Source organism: Gopherus evgoodei, chromosome 8, assembly GCF_007399415.2.
Source record: "Gopherus evgoodei ecotype Sinaloan lineage chromosome 8, rGopEvg1_v1.p, whole genome shotgun sequence".
NCBI classification, from domain to species: Eukaryota; Metazoa; Chordata; order Testudines; family Testudinidae; genus Gopherus; species Gopherus evgoodei.
In genome coordinates this window covers 59,912,054-59,932,256 of record NC_044329.1, presented here as the reverse complement: position 1 = coordinate 59,932,256, position 20,203 = coordinate 59,912,054, and the positions used below count along the sequence as shown (strand labels likewise).

At 42.1% G+C, this 20,203-nt stretch overlaps 1 protein-coding gene across 8 annotated transcripts in view; it reads right to left on the bottom strand.

Moving 5' to 3' along the window:
- The window catches only part of ODR4 (odr-4 GPCR localization factor homolog), a 40,393-nt gene that overhangs the window by 16,611 nt on the left and 3,579 nt on the right, over positions 1–20,203 (bottom strand). For 5 of the 8 annotated variants that reach the window (XR_004001605.1, XM_030572680.1, XM_030572674.1 and 2 more), the window contains 8 exons: positions 13,713–13,844; positions 13,171–13,266; positions 10,582–10,688; positions 9,140–9,176; positions 7,663–7,803; positions 6,892–6,987; positions 5,904–5,972; positions 1,414–1,542 (listed from right to left, as the gene is read on the bottom strand). Coding sequence is in view for 7 of the 8 variants with exons in the window: in XM_030572680.1 (XP_030428540.1) it covers positions 1,414–1,542; positions 5,904–5,972; positions 6,892–6,987; positions 7,663–7,803; positions 9,140–9,176; positions 10,582–10,688; positions 13,171–13,266; positions 13,713–13,844 (807 nt within the window). In the remaining variant the exon portion in view is untranslated. The remainder of the gene's footprint in view (positions 1–1,413; positions 1,543–5,903; positions 5,973–6,891; positions 6,988–7,662; positions 7,804–9,139; positions 9,177–10,581; positions 10,689–13,170; positions 13,267–13,712; positions 13,845–20,203) is intronic. The other 3 variants (XM_030572675.1, XM_030572676.1, XM_030572678.1) reach the window with 3 other exon arrangements.

The window sequence follows — 20,203 nt, the reverse complement described above, 5'->3', positions numbered from 1 at the left end:
GCGGGAGACACTCTCCTGCTCATTGATGGAGGTTTAATTATGTCAATGGGACAGCTCTCTCTCATCGGCATACAGCAGCTACACAGGAGATTTTACAACAGTGCAGCTGAGCCACTGTAAGGTCTCTAGTGTAGACATAGCCTAAATCACGAACAGAAGTAGGAGATTATATGTACTGTGATAGAGTAGTAGAAGGGAGATATACTAGCCACTGAATAAGCAGTTTTCTGTTCCTTGAGTGACCAGAGCAGGGGCTGCTCCAGGCTAATGAGAACACATGACTCCAATTAACCTGCTAAGAGTCAGGTGAGGCAGTTAAGCACCTGACTCTAATTAAGGCCCCTCTGATGCTATAAAAGGGCTCAATACAGTCAGGCCAGGGGGAAGCCAGAGGAGAGGAAGCGTGTGCGTGAGGAACTGGGGGCAAGAGGCATGCAAGAAGCTGAGAGTGAGTAGGCATATTACTGGAGGACTGAAAAGTACAAGCTTTATCAGACATCAGGAGAAAGGTCTGGTGGTGAGGATAAAAAAAGGTGTTGCGGGGAGGCCATGGGGAAATAGCCCAGGGAATTGTAGCTGTTGCCCAACCGTACCAGGAGGCACTCTAGACAGCTGCAGTCCACAGTGCCCTGGGCTGGAACCCGGAGTAGAGGATGGGCCCAGGTTTCCCCCAAACCTCCCAACTCCTGATCAGACACAGAAGGAGTTGACCTAGACTGTGGCTTCTACCAGAAGGGAAGGTCTCTGGGCTGTTTTGCAATCTACAGGGTGAATCTGTGAGGTGAGCAAATCTGCCAATAAGCACAAGACTCACCAAGGTAGAGGAGGAACTTTGTCACAGTACGATTTCAAAACATGTGGTCTGTTACCAGGCAGAAGGTTGCAACATGGAAAAATACTGACTGTCATGTTCAGTACTTTTTTTGGACAATATTAGAAGTGCAGCAAGACAACAGAAAAGATCACTTTGATTTAGAAGTACTATTCCTTCAAGTACATTTTGAGAGAGTAATTGGATTATCTACTCTGCCTACATTTTTCCTCTAGCAAGTACAAAAACACGTAACACACAAAAGTAATTCCTTTAATTTTAAGAAAACTTTACACCAACCATTACCACCACTAGACTAAGAGTAAGTTAGGATTTCTTAGGAGGACAAAACACACTAGAAGAGATCTAAAATGAACTGCTTCTAAATAAAATTAAACTTTTGAAAAAATTATTTTCTTGCACGATAAAAAGGACTTCCAAAAATTCCAAACTATCATTCTTGCTGTCTGGAGTTCAGAAGTTTTGGAGCTCAGTTTAGACCTCTATTATCCTACCAAAGGCAAAGGTAGAACAATAATTTTATGGTTCCAGTAAAATATTCGGGAAAAGCAATGAAGGAAAGTGATCACTACATTCAATACCTGAATAGCATCTTTAACTTTTGGCTTGTTATTATGGATGTAAGCTCTGCATTTCATAGCACCTTTAAGATTTATGGAACCACTGCAGACTTGCACAGTTGCTGTAGATCTGTGGCCTGAACTCTGGGACTGAAAGATAAACGCATTTCCATTACAATGTATGCATCTGCAATACGGTCAGTCATGAAGTCATTATATATTTCAATTAACTTAAAATGATAAGTATTGGTAAAATGTGTTATTTTCCCCTCAGTTTATACTTTTAAGCAAATATCTTAAATATGAAGATCTGTCTTAACAGTTTTTTGTCTTTTTCCAGTTGGTAACTTCTTTAAAATTTGCTTTTCCAGGAACTTATCCTTTCTTGCAATTAATGTATTTTATGTTTACTTCTCATCAGCATGCAAATAGACATCAATGGTGATGCTAGCAAGGTTCTGAAAATAGCTCCCTCTGCTTGTTTTTGAAGTTTGGTCACTACTGTTTCAACTACAAAAAAAATAAGCATTTTGCACATACTAGGGCTAGAGAATTAATTTTATTTTCGAATGACTTGTTAATATTAATACAGTATCTTCCCAGTAATCTCCCTTGTACATTACTTTTTGAAGCCTTTAAGTGACAGAAAGTTTGTCTACTTACTGTATTAGTAAGTATAATCTAGAATATCTACGTTGTGCTGTTTGAGTATTTTTCTTAAAGCAGAGTCATCCACCAGTCCTAGAATTAATTAGGAAGAGATTTTTATCTGGTCATATTTGGAACTAGATCTAAGCTAATATCCATGGAGTCCCTAACCGATTTTAGGGCAAACTATAAAGTTTCTGTGGCAAGAAGAAGACCATTATGGAAATCCCTTCAGTCTGATGCTCTCCCTTAACTACTCCAAAGATGTTCACAGAACAATCAGTTATTCTAGTATAAACAGTATTGTTAGAGACTGATAGTTTGACTGTAAACATCTGCCCTTTTCATAGAGCATAAATGGGCATGTCTCACAAGAAAAAACTTGCATTATTACTATTTTGATTAAATGTAAAGATGTCATGAATTTTGTGTAACCATCAAGAGGCCCCTTGGGCCCTGATCACACAAGCTATTTGAAAGAAGGCACTTTTTAACCTTTTTTTTTTTTTTTGGGGGGGGGGGAGTTAGTGAGTAAATTAACCACTGAAACAACTTAACTAGGAATGGAATGGATTCGTCATCGCCTCAAGTCTTTAAAATCAGAATTGGATGTCTGTTTTCTAATACAGTGGTTCTCAACCAGAGGTACGTGTACCCCTGAGGGTACTCAGAGGTCTTCCGGGAATACATCAGCTTATCTAGATATTTGCCCAGTTTTACAACAGGCTACATAAAAAGCATTAGCAAAGTCAGTATAAACTTCATACAATGACTTGTTTATACTGCTCTATATACAATACACTGATATGTAAATATAAAATAAATCAATGACTGTAAATATTGTAATTATATGGTAAAAAGAAAGTACAGTAACTCACTTAACCTTGTAGTTATGTTCCTGAAAAATGCAACTTTAAGCAAAACTATGTTAAGCTAATCCAATTTCCCATAAGAATTAACGTAAATAGGGGGGATTAGGTTCCAGGAAGACTTTTTTTTTCCCCACAGTATAAGGGCAGGAGGGATAGCTCGGTGGTTTGAGCACTGGCCTGCTAAACCCAGAGTTGTGAGTTCAATCCTTGAGGGGGCCACTTAGGGATATGGGGCAAAATCAGTACTTGGTCCTTCATGAAGGCAGGGAGCTGGACTCAATGACCTTTCAAGGTCTCTTCCAGCTCTGAGATAGGTATATCTCCATTTATTTTTTTTTTAAAACAAACAATTTAATACTGTTCACAGCTATGATGATCGTGAAGCTTGTTTGAGGTGGTGAAGTTAGAGGGTGGAAGAGAGAGGGATATTTCCCAGGGAATGCATTACTGCTACATGATGAGCTAGCACTCAGCTGAGCCCTCAAGGGTTAACACATTGTTGTTAATATAGCTCTCACACAAGGCAGCACGAACATGAGGGAGGGAAGACAGCACAGCAGACAGACAGACACACACCTTCTGTGCGGGAGAGAGAGAGAGAGAGATGCACTCTGACCCTTTAAGTAAACTGATCCACTCTTAAGTGCATTGTCTTTTTAAGGGGAACAGGAAGTTGAGACAGCAGCTGCTGCCCCAGGTTCTCTCTCTCTCTCTCTCTCTCTCTCTCTCTCTCTCTCAGTTCGTGTCCCCTCCCTGCTCTATATGGAGACAGGGTAAGCAGGGTGCAGGAGCAGGCGGGTGGGGGACACTGACATTAGCTCCCCCCTTCTCCCCCCTGCACAGCAAGCAGGAGTCTCTGGGAGCAGCTCCAAAGCAGAGGGCAGGAGCAGCACATGGCAGTAGGGGGAGTGACAGCTGAACTGCCGGCAATTGCTAGACTGCTGGGTGGCTGCAGCACAAGGAATTTAGGGGAGTGGGGAGCTGATAGGGGGGCTGCTGGTCCACCCTGGTTACAAGCCCCCATCAGCTAGCTGCAAAGGGCTGCTCTTCCTGCAAGCAGTGGACAAAGCAGGTGGCTGCCAAATGACGTTAGAAGGGAACTGTCATAAACAGACAATTAAGGGTTAATGCCTCTTTTACCTGTAAAGGGTTAAGAAGTTCACCTAGCCTACCTGACACCTGACCAGAGGACCCAATGGGGGGTGGGAGAGGGAGGAGACAAGATGTTTCAAGAGGAAGGAGGGAAGTTTTCCTTTGTCTCAGTGTTAGTTTCAGTTTTGTGCGGGAGTGAAAAGACCCAGGAATCAAACAGGGGAGTGAGTATTAAAGAAGGAATAAATTAGTTTATTTCCTTTTGTGACGTTGTCTTTTTGCATTAGAGGGATAATCAAATTGGGTTTTCTTGTGTGTAACTAAGGTTTTTGCCCAGGGGAACATTTTCTGTGTGTTGAATCTGTTGTCCGTGAGAGTATCTTACATGCTAATCTCAGAGGTATTCCTTTCACCCCTTTTCCTTAATTAAAAGTTTTCTTTTTTTAAGAACCTGATAGATTTTTTCCTTGTTTTAAGATCCAAGGAGTTTGGAACTATATTCACCAGGAAATTGGTGGAGAAGTTTCTCAAGGTTACCCAGGGAAGGGTTACAGTACTTGGGAGGGAGAGATTTTGTGGGGGGAAGACAGAGTTTCCCAAATGACCCAAACAGCTATTTTAAACGATTTGGGCAGTGGCAGTATACTGATCTAAGCTGGTAATTAAGCTTAGGGGTTCTCATACAGGTCCCCACATCTGTACCCTAAAGTTCAGAGTGGGGGTGAAACCTATGACAGGAGCATTGTACAACTCTAAACGAGCATGTTCCCTAATCGATCAGCAACGTAACAATGAAACAACGTGAACTGGGACGACTTTAAGTGAGGAGTTACTGTAAGCAATTTGTCAGTATTAATGTGCTGTGACGCTTACAAAATCAGACATAAAAATAGAAAAGTAAGTAGTTTAAGTGAGGTGAGAGACAAAATCAGATTCCTGAAAGGGGTACAGTAGACTGAAAAGGTTGAGCACTACTGTTCTAAAAGATATATGCTCTAGCTCAACCAGAAGGTATGGGCTTGAATCAGAAAGCACTTGATAAAAATGCTATGGTCTGTGTTATATAGGTGGTCAGACTAGATGAGAACAATGGTCTCTTCTGGCCTTAAAATCTACAAGCCTTTTTGGTGCATGTGAACCCATACAGCCACACAAAGCGCCAGGCCTGGTCCACACTACAGCGTTAAATCGATTAAACCCTGTAACCGTCCACAATACAAGGCACTTTAAATCGATTTTAAGGGCTCTTAAAATCGATTTCTGTACTCCTCCCCAATGAGAGGCGTAACCCTAAAATCGATATTACTATATCGATTTAGGGTTAATGTGGACGGAAATCGAAGTTATTGGTCTCATTCTTTTACTGAGCTACCCAGAGTGCACCGCTCCAGAAATCGATGGTAGCCTAGGACCATGGACGCACACCACCGAATTAATGTGCCCTAGTGTGGATGCATAAAATCGATTTTATAAAACCAGTTTTATAAAACCGGTTTTAATAATTTCGATTTTATGCTGTAGTGTAGACATGGCCAAACTGAAGTAAATGGAGGCTTGTAGGTGCAGGATTCTGTCCAAGATGAGCAGTTTACAGAATTTAACCTCTCTAGGCCTCAGTTTCACTCCCCTCCAACTATTATATGATCCTTAGATGTTAGGTGCTCTATCATGACCTGATACTCCCACTGAAGTCAATAACTTGGATAAGTCCCTACATACCAGGGCTATATTAATTTGAACAAGAATTACCCCCTATAGTAGGGAGTAGTTATTTTAAAAAAAAAAAAAAGACATTTTCGATTTTTACTTCATGCCCTTTTTTAGATTAGGCATCTGAGAATAAAACTTTATGAAATACTGCACTTAACCTTACTGGCATTTTCCACACACAGTGCTTACCAATTGCGTCAGAACCTTCACATCAAAGGGTTGAATACTGTGTTGAATATTTCCTCTTGAAGACTTTTTCTGAGATAAAAGAAAGGAAAAAATTATATGAAATACATAGAGCATTTCTGTATCTACCATATCTAGGTGCTCCACTGGCCTGTAGTACCAGTTTGTAGATTTTAGAAAGAAAATTGAGATAGGGAAACCACCGTAAGGACACAGTTAACAAAATGTTAGGAATCTTTGGGAAAAAAAATTATTAGTAGTGGTTTCAGTACCAAAACAACTGCACAGTTTTAGATGATCTCATTAGAATCTTCTTGAGTGGCTCGCACTCTACCTCCAAAAACTGCAACAGCAATAAAGCTGTTGAAGTCATCCATAAAAGTCAATCTGATCTTAAGCATAGGGGCAGAGTTCTTATACACCAGTCCTCCCTAATTTATCCTTTTCACTACTGCTACAATCATCTCTTTTTTGCTTCAAGGATGGGTGGGGAATAGGCAACAGATTTAAAACAAACAAAAAGTCTCTCTTCACACAAACAGTCAACCTGTAGAACTCTTTGCCAGAGGATGTTGTGAAGGCCAAGACAATAACAAGGTTCAAAAAAGAACTAGATAAGTTGATGGAAGATAGTCATTGATGGACCTATTAGCCAGGATAGGGAAGGATGGTGTCCCTAGCCTCTGTTTGCCAGAATCCAGGAATGGGCAACAGGGGATGGATCACATGATGATTACCTGTTCTGTTCATTCCTTCTGAAGCACCTGGCATTGGCCACTGTGGGAAGACAGGATACTGGGCTAGATGGACCTTTCGTTTGACCCAGTATGGCCATTTTTATGTAAGAGAAAAGCAATCCTTTATACTAATTACATGGTACATGCCAGTTGGAAGTAAACTATTCTACGGAAGACCTTTCAGCCATTAATATTACCATACCAGACATTATGAGTGACACATCGATATTAATTCCATGCTATACAACACACACCTGCCCTTCCAACAGCTCTGCGTCATCGTCTTTAGCTTGCCCGTTGATCAGAAAAACACCTTCCTCTATCTGTTTTGCCCACCGGGTTAATCCGTTCTTTAAAAAACAAAAACACTTAGTCTTTCTGTGTATATTTTGGGAAGAAAGCATCTCCAAAAATAAACTACACTTTTGGTTGAATATTGCCACAAAACCCACCAACACTCCAAAACTACTGTAATGCATATTTAAATCATTAACCAAAGAAAGACATTAACAAATCCTAACCAAATTTCAGACCTCTCATCCATATGTATCATACTGAAGGACAACATACTACTTTCAAGACACCTCTTAATCTACATTTCCTAAAGGAAATAAAAATATTAATTTTAATCTTTATTGGCCTAAAAATAAAGCTAATTTGCATAACCACCTATACTGAGGACATGGACACTGGATTTTATATTTCCAAAACCAGACCCTGCATCAAATGAAGAGAAAAAGTAAAGCTGCTATCTTCTCTACACACTCCTAATAATGTTTCTGAATAATTAAACAAACACAGGAAAATAAAAATCTTGAAAGATTTCTCTCCTTATGCTTAATGCAGCAAGTGAGTTGTGCATAAGGAACTTATTACCTTACAGATTTAACTGCCAGTAACAAATCCTTAATTCTATTACCCTATCTACTCCATATTTTCATAACACATTATTCATTTCTAAGCAGTACAGTAATATGTGCAATATTAAAGGAGTAAGAAATACTGTATCATTATTGTTTAGTTACCCTTGTATTCTTCTCTAGTTCATAGTTGACTGATGTAGCAGAAAGTGGGATGTGGATATTAACATTAATTGTGCACTCCAAAGATAGCCAGAAGGCAGACAGGCCACTTTGGTACTTCCAGTCTGCTGGCTTAGCTGAACTCTGGGAGGAAAAGACAGGGTTTTATTTTTAAAATGTAGCAAATATAATGGCTTAATTCTGTAGCCTATAGGACTAACCTGCTTGCTTAAATATATATCTTTTTATTTGATGTATTGTACTAGGTTTACAGGTTTATATTAAAGTAAGTTTGGCTGTAATGCAAGAGACCTACAGGAAATATCCTGCATGTTAAGCTAAAGCAAAGTTAGCATATCTCCATTAAGACCTTTTATTCAGAAAGCAAAGCTGACCACTATCTTGTTATCTAAATAGATGAGTACCCACACCTATGTCTATGACCCTTTATTTAGGCTGACAGACAATGACGAATGGCATAGGGGTTTTTTCCCCACAGACTTAACAAGTACACCACAAAAGACTGATGTGCGTACATACCTGTCCTCAATACGCACATACATACTAGCCTATGGGGTAAGTGTACCCTAACATTTCTGTGGGCGAGAAATGAAATTTGGGCATAAGAGGAAGGAGGTCCAGCATTTGCCCTATAAAAGAGGTAACCACCTCAATAGAGTATCTCCATTCTCTCCACCTCCATTATCTCCATTTTCTTACTAGCTTTAGATCTCTATTTTTCTCTCTATCTCCATTTCTCACTTACTTCTTCCACTCTATCTACGATGACTGCTACTATTTGTAGGCTATATTTGTTCTTCTGAAACTTTAAGTTTCAAGGAAACTAGGCTAAGCTTGGTTTCCGTAAGTTTTATTCTTAGTTTGTTTATTAGGTTTTGATTTAAGTTTAAGATAGTCAAGTAAACCCTAGTAAGCTTTAACAGCTCTTAGCATTCTGTAAGCACTGCATTCCTCACTCAAGAATTGAGAAACCTGAACTGCAAGGCTGGTCCTGTGTCTCTTACCACCAGTTATCAAGAAAGGGTGCGAGTATATTAACCAAAGCTTTGTTGCATCTAAAACTATATTCTCATATGTATCTTTTGAATAGCAGTAATGCAATTGTAACTTTGTAACTCTGGAGAATTTTTATCATTTACTTGCTATTATTGATTTTAATAAAAAGTCTTTAAGGCTATATCTGTCTCAGTGTAAGCTTCCTGTCATACCCCAGAGGGTCCTTTATAAATTCTGTTGAGACTTATTCAGGACAAGAACTTTTATCTTCTGATCAAACAGATTGGCGAGCCTAACCCATACTAATTATTATTAAGATTATTAAGATCAAATAATTACATTAATAAACAAAATTCCCATATTATCCAAATTAATATCAGTACACCCTAAATAAGGCTACCAATACAATGTTACAAATCTGAAATAAAATCAATTTCTTCTGAACTTTATAAGTCAATCTTACCTTTGGATCTTGCATATCATAGGTTCGACAGAGTATCCTTTACTAATTAAGGAAAAAATTCAATGAAATATGCTTCAAAGGAACAAATAAACTAAGGAACAAAATAAAAAAAAACAAATATTTTAAATTAACTTGTAATTTATCATCAATGTTTACTATCTTCCTATCTTTCAGAGCCAAGTTTTTAATATTGTAGAGAATGTTCTCACATTGATGGGAATTAAAAAAAAAGCTTCACTTGTAAACTACAAGCACTACAGGAATGATGTAACTGCCTTTCAAATATGCATTCACGTGGATAGCTACCAATGGTGATACGTATTTTCACCTGCAAGCCCTGATGTCTCCCATACTTCTCTACAATTGTGCTCTCTCTCCTGGCCTCCTCCAGAGTAACACTTCTCCCCCTATAAATCTCTTGAGCCTCAGCTCTTCCCCATGATCCTCACTTGCACAGCTATTTCACTGACCCACAACATTCTTCCAACCACGCCTGTTACTTCCACACCATAATAAAAAATAGTTTAAAGGTTGATTATTACAATTGCAAGTTACAGTGCCATACAGAAAGACATCAGATGTTATTTTGGGTGCCTTTGATATTTAAAAACAAGAATATCACTTTTACAAATTGAATATGGGAGTGAAGTAGTGGGGCATGGTGAGAAGTAGCAATATGCATAGAGAGTGCAAGGGAAAACCTGAAGATGTTGCTGGGAAGAGGCTCTCCTTTCTGATAAGCCATAAGTGGTTCATTAAAAGATCTCCACTCCCTTGTGCTTCCCCATCTAGGCCCCTTCCTGCTGACCACCCTCTTTTTCCTCAGTTTCCTTCCACCAACAGAAACCCCTATATCTTTATCCTCATTCTGAGCAACCAGTGTATAGCCTTCAACTCTGACAATAAATGTAACACAGAATGGAAATCTGTGTGCACTAGTGTAACTTCTACCTGAAAATTACTACCAAATAGAGATTACCCTTTCATATAAAACTTAACAGAAAAACATCCTGCATTTACTATTTGTAGTCGGACACCATACCCACCTATTTACACGCATCATACAAAAATTAATAATGTAATTTACTGAGGCCAACCAACCCTAAAATCAATCAAAATGCATGACCATATAACCAGTAAACATGCTCAAAGTTATGGCTGCACATCAGTTGAGCAGAGTGAGGGTGGAGAATGTGGGCTGTGAACGGTGGAAGGACAGGAGCAGGGGAACGGATAAGTTGAGTGCAGAGCAGATGCCTTGCTTTTTATGATTTGTGTTAATGGAATATCCATCCTAGCAACCCATGACACAAAAATAATAAAGTTTTTGGGTGGCAATAAGTATACAATTAGACCAGACAGATTAGATAGATCCTGCCCTATATTATATTTCAATACACCATATCAAAAGACTACATTATATTTTTGCTATAGAAGGATACTTCTTTGTAGCAGAACAAAGGTGAAGAGCCACTCTGTCAGAGACCTCCTCCTCAGCAAAATTCCAGAGCCTCTTTTTACCTATAGACTTTTCTACTGAAAAAACTAGCTGAAGAAGGAAAAAAATGTTATGGGATTTTTCTTCATAGCACAAACAAAAATTAAAACAAGTAGTTACAATTACTGAAAACAGCCCTGTATTTCAGTTTTAAAGCAAAACAGCATGTCATTTTCACTATGGGTCAGTTTCTCAGCTGTATAACACTTTGTAATAGAACCAAAACTTGAATATTTGCAAATGCACAGGCTGCAAATATACAAACTAAAACTGATGGAAAGATCTGTGCAAACCCCTGGGAACGGTCATTGCCACTGATGCCTGCATTCATTTTCCAAGGACTTTATGGCTTTTAATTATAATCTAACACGAAATCTGAGTCTGAAGATGGAATGATCTGAGACGAGCCAATTTCAGATGGTACAGGAACTAAAAATACATGGGTTTAGTTAAATTGGTGCAGCCGTTAAATGTCTGAAACATCACATATGAAAGACTCAAGCGCTGGAGATGATGTAATGAAAATATCTAATGTGCAGACTTTACATTGAACAGCAGCTTTCTGTACATGCTACAGTACAAGGCAAAACAACCACTATCACACAAATCTTCAAAACAAAACAATCTACTGACTCCATTCATTTTGCACTTTAAAAAAAAAAAAAAAAAACAACCCTTCATGGACTTGCTCATGCCCCGCACATAGACCTGGTTTCTTTCTTCACCTTCCTCTTCTCTCAGTTCCTCAATACAATCTGACTGCCTTCTGTCATAGTATAATTCCCAAATCTGGACCTTAGCATCCAGGATATGGGTACTAGCATAAAGTCCTCTAAGCTTAATTACCAGCTTAGATTCCGTAGCGCTGCCACTAATCAGGAATTTTTAGGGCCTGATACCCTCTGGTCCCCCCAAAACCTTCCCAGGGGACCCCAAGACCCAGATTCCTTGAGTCTCACAACAAAGGGAAATAAACCATTCCCTCCCACCTCTTTACCTCCTCCCAGATCTTTCCTGCCTGGGTACACTAGGAGATACCGTGAATCAATTCCTTGAAACACAACACAGAGAGATCAAGTTTCTATCTCCCCCCCACCCAGAGGCAATACAGATTCAAGCTGCGTGAATCTAACACAAAGAGGAAATTTACCTTTCTCTCCTCCCCACCAATTCCCTGGTATATACAGACTCAATTCCCTAGAGCCTTAACTGGGGGAAAAAAATCAAACAGGTCTTAAAAGTAAAACTTTTAATAAAAAAAGAAAAAAAGGAAAAGGTTTATCTCTGCACTTTAGATGGTAAAAAGTTACAGGGTCTTTCAACTTATAAACAATAGAAAGAAACTTTCTCCAGCAGAACCACAATTTAAGCTACTTCCAGCAAGTACACAGATGTAAATGAAAAAAAACAAATTAAAAGACTGACCGCCTTTTCTTTCTTACAATTCTGAATAGATAAGAGACTGTAGCAGGGAGATTGGCAGAAACCTGGTTGCACCTCTAGCCCCATCCAGGACCCAGAGAGAACAAAGCCAAACCCAAAACCCACAAACAAAGGCTTCCCTCCACGAGATTTGAAAGTATCTTGTCTCCTGATTGGTCCTCTAGTCAGGTGTTTGCAGGTCACTGTTTGTTAACCCTTTATAGGTGAAAGAGACATTAACCCTTAGCTATCTAATCTTCAAAACAAAACAATCTACTGACTCAATTCATTTTGCACTTTAAAAAAAAAAAACCCTTCATGGACTTGCTCATGCCCCGCTCATAGACCTGGTTTCTTTCTTCACCTTCCTCTTCTCTCAGTTCCTCAATACAATCTGACTGCCTTCCCTGCAGCTTCTGATATTTGCAACAGCTTTCTCCTATTTCTCCATCTCACCAACACTCTCTTCAGACCACACCTGAAAACTCAGAGTCTCATTTGCCTCCACATTTCCAGTTCCCGCTTCAGCCATTTAACTCGGTCAGATAATTTGGAAGACAGTTGATATGAAAAAGACAATACATTAAACAAAGTTATATAAACAACAACAGATGAAAAATCACTTAAATTTTGTCCTTTGCCACATCTTGGGAAGTTACCTACAGAAGTATCTGTCCCAATATTGAGTAACATTCATAATACTACCACTGATATATAGGTTACTATAGGGGAGACTGGTAGCAGTGCCAAATATAAAAGCTGCCCCACACTTTCCATTATAAGAGCTTCTTTTCAGTTGCTTATAGATTTGTCAAACTTTAATCACTGGGACTGAAATTTTATATGCCAGGTGTCTGCCCCAGGCTGTTTTTTTTGCCTAAATGGTTACAGATGTTTCCAAGAATAATGTTGTAGAAATACATATTGTTTTGCCCATGTTGAAAAATTCAGGCAACCTTTTACGGCAAACCATTTATCTGGGATATTTTTGGTTTCCGTTTCAGTGAATCCAATTAATAAATATAGCTAAGACCGCAGTGATAGAAAATTACTCTGCTACACAAATTTAAAAAATCCAGTTCCTTCCTGTGGACATTATCTACGCACTTACCTTGCGCAAAGCATTTTGGATGTCTTTTGCCAACTCTGGAGCTGCAACAATAAATACACCAAGAACTAGTAGTCCTCCTGGAAGCATTCTAGACAACTTACAAAATAAACAGAAAAGCACATTATTAATTACTATTATGATTATAAAGTTCTATAAACTATATCACTTGGTTTACTATGGACTTTTTTTTAAAGGTATCAGAACCCAGATGTAGAATAAACTGCAAGACTAAAATTAGCAAGGCTATTTCTCACCGTCACATTCTCTTAATTTAAAAATACTCTATTTTTCCATTTTATTATCATATATTTCATGCAAGTTTTGTGCCCAAAAACTACAGGGCCACTTGCTTTGCAGAAAAGACGTAAATATACTACTTTTAATATTGGCTGTAGTAGTGTAAGTTTTGATCAATTAACAAAATCAGTGCCATCAAAGGACTCTTGAGAAGACTCTTTTATGCATAAAATTAGGATCTGGAGTTAAGAAGAATTTCACACTTATTTCTTACATTAACTGTACATCTTCTGAAAGTGGTTTACCTGACTAGCATGTCCTGTTACCCATTCTTCATCAATGTCAGCCAATTTTGGATAATTTTTGTTGCTTTCATTTTGCTCTCCTCTTGGAGGTGTTCGAATAGCCAGAATCACATAATCTCTTTGTGGGGAACACTTTGGGGAGAACAAACAAAAAAAAACAAACAAACGACTGAGGTTGGTATTTATTTTTAAAGATAATCACAGTGTAATATATAGCACCTTTTGAGTTGCTGTGTAGTTCATCTCTATAATATCCCAGATTTTGAGGGTTTTTTTAAAATCACACATGGAAATATTTTTTCTCCCTTGTCCTTAACTCTTAAAGTAGAAAAAGTAAGTCTAATAGATGTTTGGCTTTTATTTTTTTTTTAATTCTTGTTTGAAATAGATTTGGTTTTGGAGGTTACTCTCCCCACAAACAAAAACAGGCCCTTGCAGTACTTACAACCCAAGCACTGCAGTACTGTGCTAGTGCAGGAGAACCTGTAAGTGAAATTTACTAGATTGAAAGTGAAACTTAAGTCTGTTTTCATTAACATTTTCCAAACCTAGAGAAGTGTAAAAAAAAAAAAAAAAAAAAGTCCACAGTGCAAGTAGTGCTATGTGTTTGGTTTTTTTAAACTCTTCATTTTTAAAACCTAAAGAGTAACTGATGATAGTAAAAAGTTGTAGAAATAAGTAATATTACTTGAGAAGCAACACGTCATGTAATTAAAGACTATTATGCTCAGTGCATCATTTTATAAAAGTCTCAAAGCTCTAGTTTTCTCATCTTTCAACACCTCACCTATTTACCTGCAAGGCTATTCAAAACACAGTTCACACAAAAAATTGTGTAATGGGATGTGAATACCCTTGCTCACCCAGATACTCTCCTTGTGCTCTGTGGGTACATCTACACTGCAATCATGGGGTGTGACTGCAACTCGTGTGGACATACCCGAGCTTTAATCTAGCTAGCTCAGGTACCAGAGCAGTGAAGCCATAGCAGTATGGATAATTACTAGAGTGGCTAGCCTGCGCTAAAGCCTGTGCTGTCACAGTTTCACTGCTCTGGTACCTGAGCTAGCTAGATTAAAACTCAGGTATGTCCACACGAGTTGCAATCAAAGCCCATGATACAGATATAGACATATCCTAAAACTACTATACCATTTCCCCACAAACTTCAAGAGACAAAATAAGGTCATCTTTGGCCAGAAATCAAGTACTGTAAATTTCAGAGAGATTGGAGTAAGTGAGAACAGAGGCTTAGGCCTGGTCTACACTACGAGGTTAGGTCAAATTTAGCCACGTTAGGTCAATTTTATAAGCAATGTGGCTACACAACCAACCCTGTTCCACCGACCTAAAGGGCTCTTAAAATTGACTGCTGTACTCCTCCCCAACGAGGGGAGTAGCGCTAAAAATCGACCTTCCTGGGTCAAATTTGGGGTAGTGCAGACACAGGGCTGTGCAATTTGATGGTATTGGCTTTCAGGAGCAATTCCAGGGTGCTCCAATGTGACCACTCTGGACAGCAATTTCAACTCCAATGCACTAGCCAGGTACACAGGAAAAGCCCCGGGAACATTTGAATTTCATTTCATTGCTCAGCATGGTGAGCTCAGCAGCACAGGTTACCATGCAGTCCCAGAATCGCAAACGAGCTCCAGCACGGAGCAAATGGGAGACACTGGATCTGACTGCTGTATGGGGAGAAGAATCTGTGCAGACAGAGCTCCGACCAGCAGAAGAAATGCTGATATATATATGCCAAAATCACACAGGACATGGTGGAGAGAGGCTACACCAGGGACACACAGCAGTGCCGTGTGAAAGTTAAGGAGCTCAGGCAAACCTACTACAAGACAAAAGGAGGCAAATGGTCGCTCCGGGTCAGAGCCCCAGACATGCTGCTTCTATGACCAGCTGCAAACCATTCGGAGGAGCAGGGGGAGAACACCTGAAAGGGGAGAGTCTCACGCAACATGATGGAGGATTTTGTGGAGGTGGAGGAGGAGGAGGAGAATGCCCAGCAGGCAAGCATAGAATTCGTTCTCCCCAGCAGCGAGGACCTTTTCATCACTCTGGAGCCAATAACTTCCCAAAGTGAATTGCTCCCAGACCCTGAAGGCAGAAAAGGCACCTCTGGTGAGTGCATATTTGTAACTACATTGCAGGGGTTAAAAGCAATTGTGTTTAATGTCTGATTTGCCTTGAAGAATTGGGATGCATTCGCAGCCAGTACAGCTACTGGAAAAGTCTGTTAACATGTCTGAGGATGGAGCAGGAATCCTCCGGGGACATCTCCATGAAGCTCTCCTGGAGGTACTCTGAAAGCTTTTGCAGAAGGTTTCTGGGAAGGGCTGCCTTATTTCATCCTCCACAGTAGGACACTTTACCACGCCAAGCCACTAACAAGTAGTCTGGAAGCATTGCAGCACAAAGCATGGCAGCGAATGGTCCTGGGTTTTGGTCGCATTCATGCAACATTCGGTCTTTATCTTTCTGTGTCAGCCTCAAGAGAGTGATATTCATGGTCACCTGGTTGAAATAGGGGAATTTTTGTAAGGGAACAGTAAAAGGACCCCTTTCATGCTTGGCTGTTTGCACTTGGCTAAAAGAGATCATCCTCGAGAATAGCCACGCAGTGAGGGGAGGGGTGAGCTGCACATACACCCCAAAACTGCAGCCCCTCCTTTTAAACGGCAAACCTAACCAGCATTGCTTGCTATGGAAAAAGAGGAAGCTGCAGTTTGAAATCATTCCCACATGTTACGAAGGCAGAAGATGCCAAACCCACATACTTTTGGCTTACCATGGCTGCCTGGAAACTGAATTCTGTTGTCCAGCTGTGTGTGATGTGTCACCACACAGGCAGGCGCTCAATATAAAAGGCAAAATGCGACCTTGTACCTAAAACACGTGCTGTTTGAAGTGAATTGCTTGATTCACTGTGAAAATCTCCCTTTTGTTCTCAGAAATTTATCTTCTTAAATTTTACTCCCTTTTTATCCCTCATGCAAGTGCAAATGTTTCTGTGCTCCCTGCAACAACTCCGTCCCTGAGGTTATTGCAGATTAGAAGGCGGAAAAAATGTATGCGTGGTGACATTTTTAGAGCTCATGCAGTCCTCCCGCACTGATAAGGCACAGCTGAATGCATGGAAGCATTCGGTGGCAGAGACCAGGAAAGCACTAAGTGAGCATGATTGGAATATGCAGGAGGAGATGCTGAAGCTAATGGGGGAGCAAACGGACATGATCAGGTGTCTGGTGGAGCTGCAGGAAAGGCAACCAGAGCACAGACCTCTGCTGCATCTATTGTATAACCGCCTGCCCTCCTCGCCAAGTTCCATACCCTCCTCACCCAGACATCCAAGAATGGGGGTGGGAGTGGGGAAGGTTCTGGACACCCGGCCACTCAACTCCAGAAGATGGCTCAAGCAACCGAAGGCTGTCATTCAAACAGCTTTGATTTGTAGCGTGGCTACAATAAGCAATGTGGTCTTGTCCTTCCCTCCTCCTCCACCCCATCCAGGCTACCCTGTCAGTGATTCTCCCCCTCCTATGTACCCAAAACTACTCACGACAATGTTTTGGGCACTAGGAGCTTAACCCAGAGTGCCAATGGGCAGTGGGGACTGTGGGATAGCTACCCACAGTGCATGAATCGATGCTAGCAACGGTATTGAGGATGCACTCCGCCAACGTACTGCGCTTAGTGGGGACATACACAATCAACTGTATAAAATTGCTTTCTAAAGATCGACTTCTATAAAAAAATCGACCTAATTTTGCGGTGCAGACATACCCTCAAATTATACCTGATTATTCAAATTTAACAATGGCAGTTGCTGCATCTCTTAGCATAATATACACAATGACCTGCAAATTTGATGCAGTCTATCCTTCACATAAGTCTGTAATGAAGATTTATGTATAGTATGTTTGACAGTTATCAGTTTTATTGCTGAATCCTCTGCAGTATATGAACTTCAAGTGGAACTGAAAAGGATGCAGATTGGAACACTTTTCCTAAAGGTGAGCAGACATTCTGGGTCCTTAAAAGCACTACTGTAAAGATTGTAAAGCATTAGGACATCAGAACAACCAGAAGCTAGCAAAGAACACAACTTTGAGGGCTGCAATTTTTTTCTAAGAGGATTCTTATTTGTTTCATGAAGAAAATGACCACCATCACTGACCCAAGATCCAGAAAGAAGAAATAATCTACAGCATATAACACAAACAGAAGCTAATAATTGCATTGCAATGGCAGCTAGAGCAGTGGTTTTCAAACTGCAGTTCATGACCCAGTACTGGGTTGTGGAATGTAAGGCACTGGGTAGCGGCGGCTCTGCTCAGCACCACCGACCGGGCCATTAAAGGTCCCATAGGCGGTGCTGCCTGGATAAGGCAGGCTAGTCTCTACCTGTTCTGATACCGCACTGCGGCCCGGAAGCAGCCAGTAGCAGGGCCGGCTCCTAAGCGGGGAGGTAACAGGGCTCCATGCGCTGTCCCGGTCCTGAGCACAGTGCCTCCGCCTAAGAGCTGGACCTGCTGCTGGCCACTTCTGGGGTGCAACGCAGTCTGCAGTGCCAGGACAGGCAGGAAGCCTGCCTTAGCACCCCCACTGCACAGCTGACCAGGAGCCGCCCAAGGTAAGCCTGTGCCCTAACCCACTGCCCCAGCCCTGAGCCCCACCAAACCCAGAGCTCCTTCCTCACCCCAAACTCCTCATCCCTGGCCCCAGCCCAGAGCCCTCACCCCCGCCCGCACGCCAACCCTCAGCACCCCCCTCAAACCTGAAGCTCCCTCCACCCCCAAAGCACCCCCTCAAACCCCTCATCCCCAGCCCAGGGCCCTGACACCCTCCCATGCCCCAGCCCTGAGTTCCCCCCAAACCTGGAGCCCCCTTCTACATCAAACCCCTCATCCCCAGCCCAGAGCCTGCCCCCCCGCCCACAGCCCTGACCCCCTCCTGCACCCCAACCCTCTGCACAAGCCCAGAGTGCCCTCCTACACCCTGAACCCCTCATTCCCGGCCCCACCCCGCAGCCCTCACCCCCGACCTCAACCCTTTGCCCCAGTCCTGAGCCTCTCCCACAGCCCAAATCTCTCATCACAGTTCTGTTGGGTCATGGGCATCAACAGTTGTCTTCAACTGGGTCACCAGAAAAAAAGTTTGAAAACCACTGAGCTAGACGATACAGTTAGAGACAAACGCTCCATTGTGCTAGACCAGAGGTCGGCAACCTTTCCGAAGTGGTGTGCCGAGTCTTCATTTATTCACTTTAATTTAAGGTTTCATGTGCCAGTAATACATTTTAATTTTTTTAGAAGGAATCTCTCTATAAGTCTATATTTTATGTAACTAAACTACTGTCGTATGTAAAGTTAATCAGGTTTTTAAAATGTTTAAGAAGCATCATTTAAAATTAAATTAAAATGCTGCCCTTACGCTGCCGGCCTGCTCAGCCTGCTGCCGGCCTGGGGCACGTAGGCCCACAGCGGGCTGAGCGGGGCCTGAGGCCGGGACCCTGGCTGGCAAGGGGCTGGCAGCCAGAACCCCAGAACAGCAGCGAGCTGAGCGGGACTGGTGGCCAGGACCCAGACCGGCAGTGGGTTGAGCGGCTCAGCCCGCTGCCGCTCAGCCCACTGCCAATCTGGGGTTCCATCCGCCAACTCCTACCAGCCAGGGTCCCGGCTGCCAGCCCCATTCAGCTCGCTGCCGGTCTGGGGTCCCAGCCCTGCCCACACAGAGTGGGTACGAACCTTCTCCCTGGTTTTAGCCCATTCTCTTCCTCTCTCTCTCTCTCTCTCTCTCTCTGCACTAAGCGAAAGGTGGGAGTGCACTGAGCAAAGGGCTGAGGGTGAAGGAGCAGGCTGGAGCTTGGGGTGTAGGGTCTGGCCAGGAGCTAGAATGAGGGAGAGGGCTCAGGGGTGGGGCAGGAGGCTTGAGTGTGGAGCGCTTACCTGGGCAGCTCCCATTTGATGTGAGGAGTGCAGGTGGGAATTTGGGTGTGTGTGTGCAGGAGCTTCTGTTTGGTGCTGAGGGTTGGGGTGGGGATGTGGGGGGTGCAAGAGTCAGGGCATGGGGTGTGGGGGGGCTGGGTATATATGGGGGGTGCAGGAATCAGGGCAGATGGCTGGGTGTGTGTGAAGGGGCTGCAGGAGTCAGGGTATGGCATGTGGGGGAACTGGGTATGTGGGGGGGGTGCCGGAGTCAGGGCTGGGGTCATGGGGGGTGGAGGGGTCAGGTTAGAGGCCTGGGGGCTGCAGGGCTCAGGGCTGTGTGTGTGGGAGGGATTCAGGAGTCATGCCCTGAGCGGCTCACGGCAGGGGCTGGAGGGGATATGCCCTGATTCCACCCTCCTTCCCCAAGACCCCGTCCCCACAGCTTCTCCAGAGCAGCGAGCACGCTGTGCCTTTGGTTCCGGCTCTGCTTCTTCCTCTCCTGGGCCACCAACTGTTCGGCTGCAGGAACCCAGCACGCTGGGGGAAGAG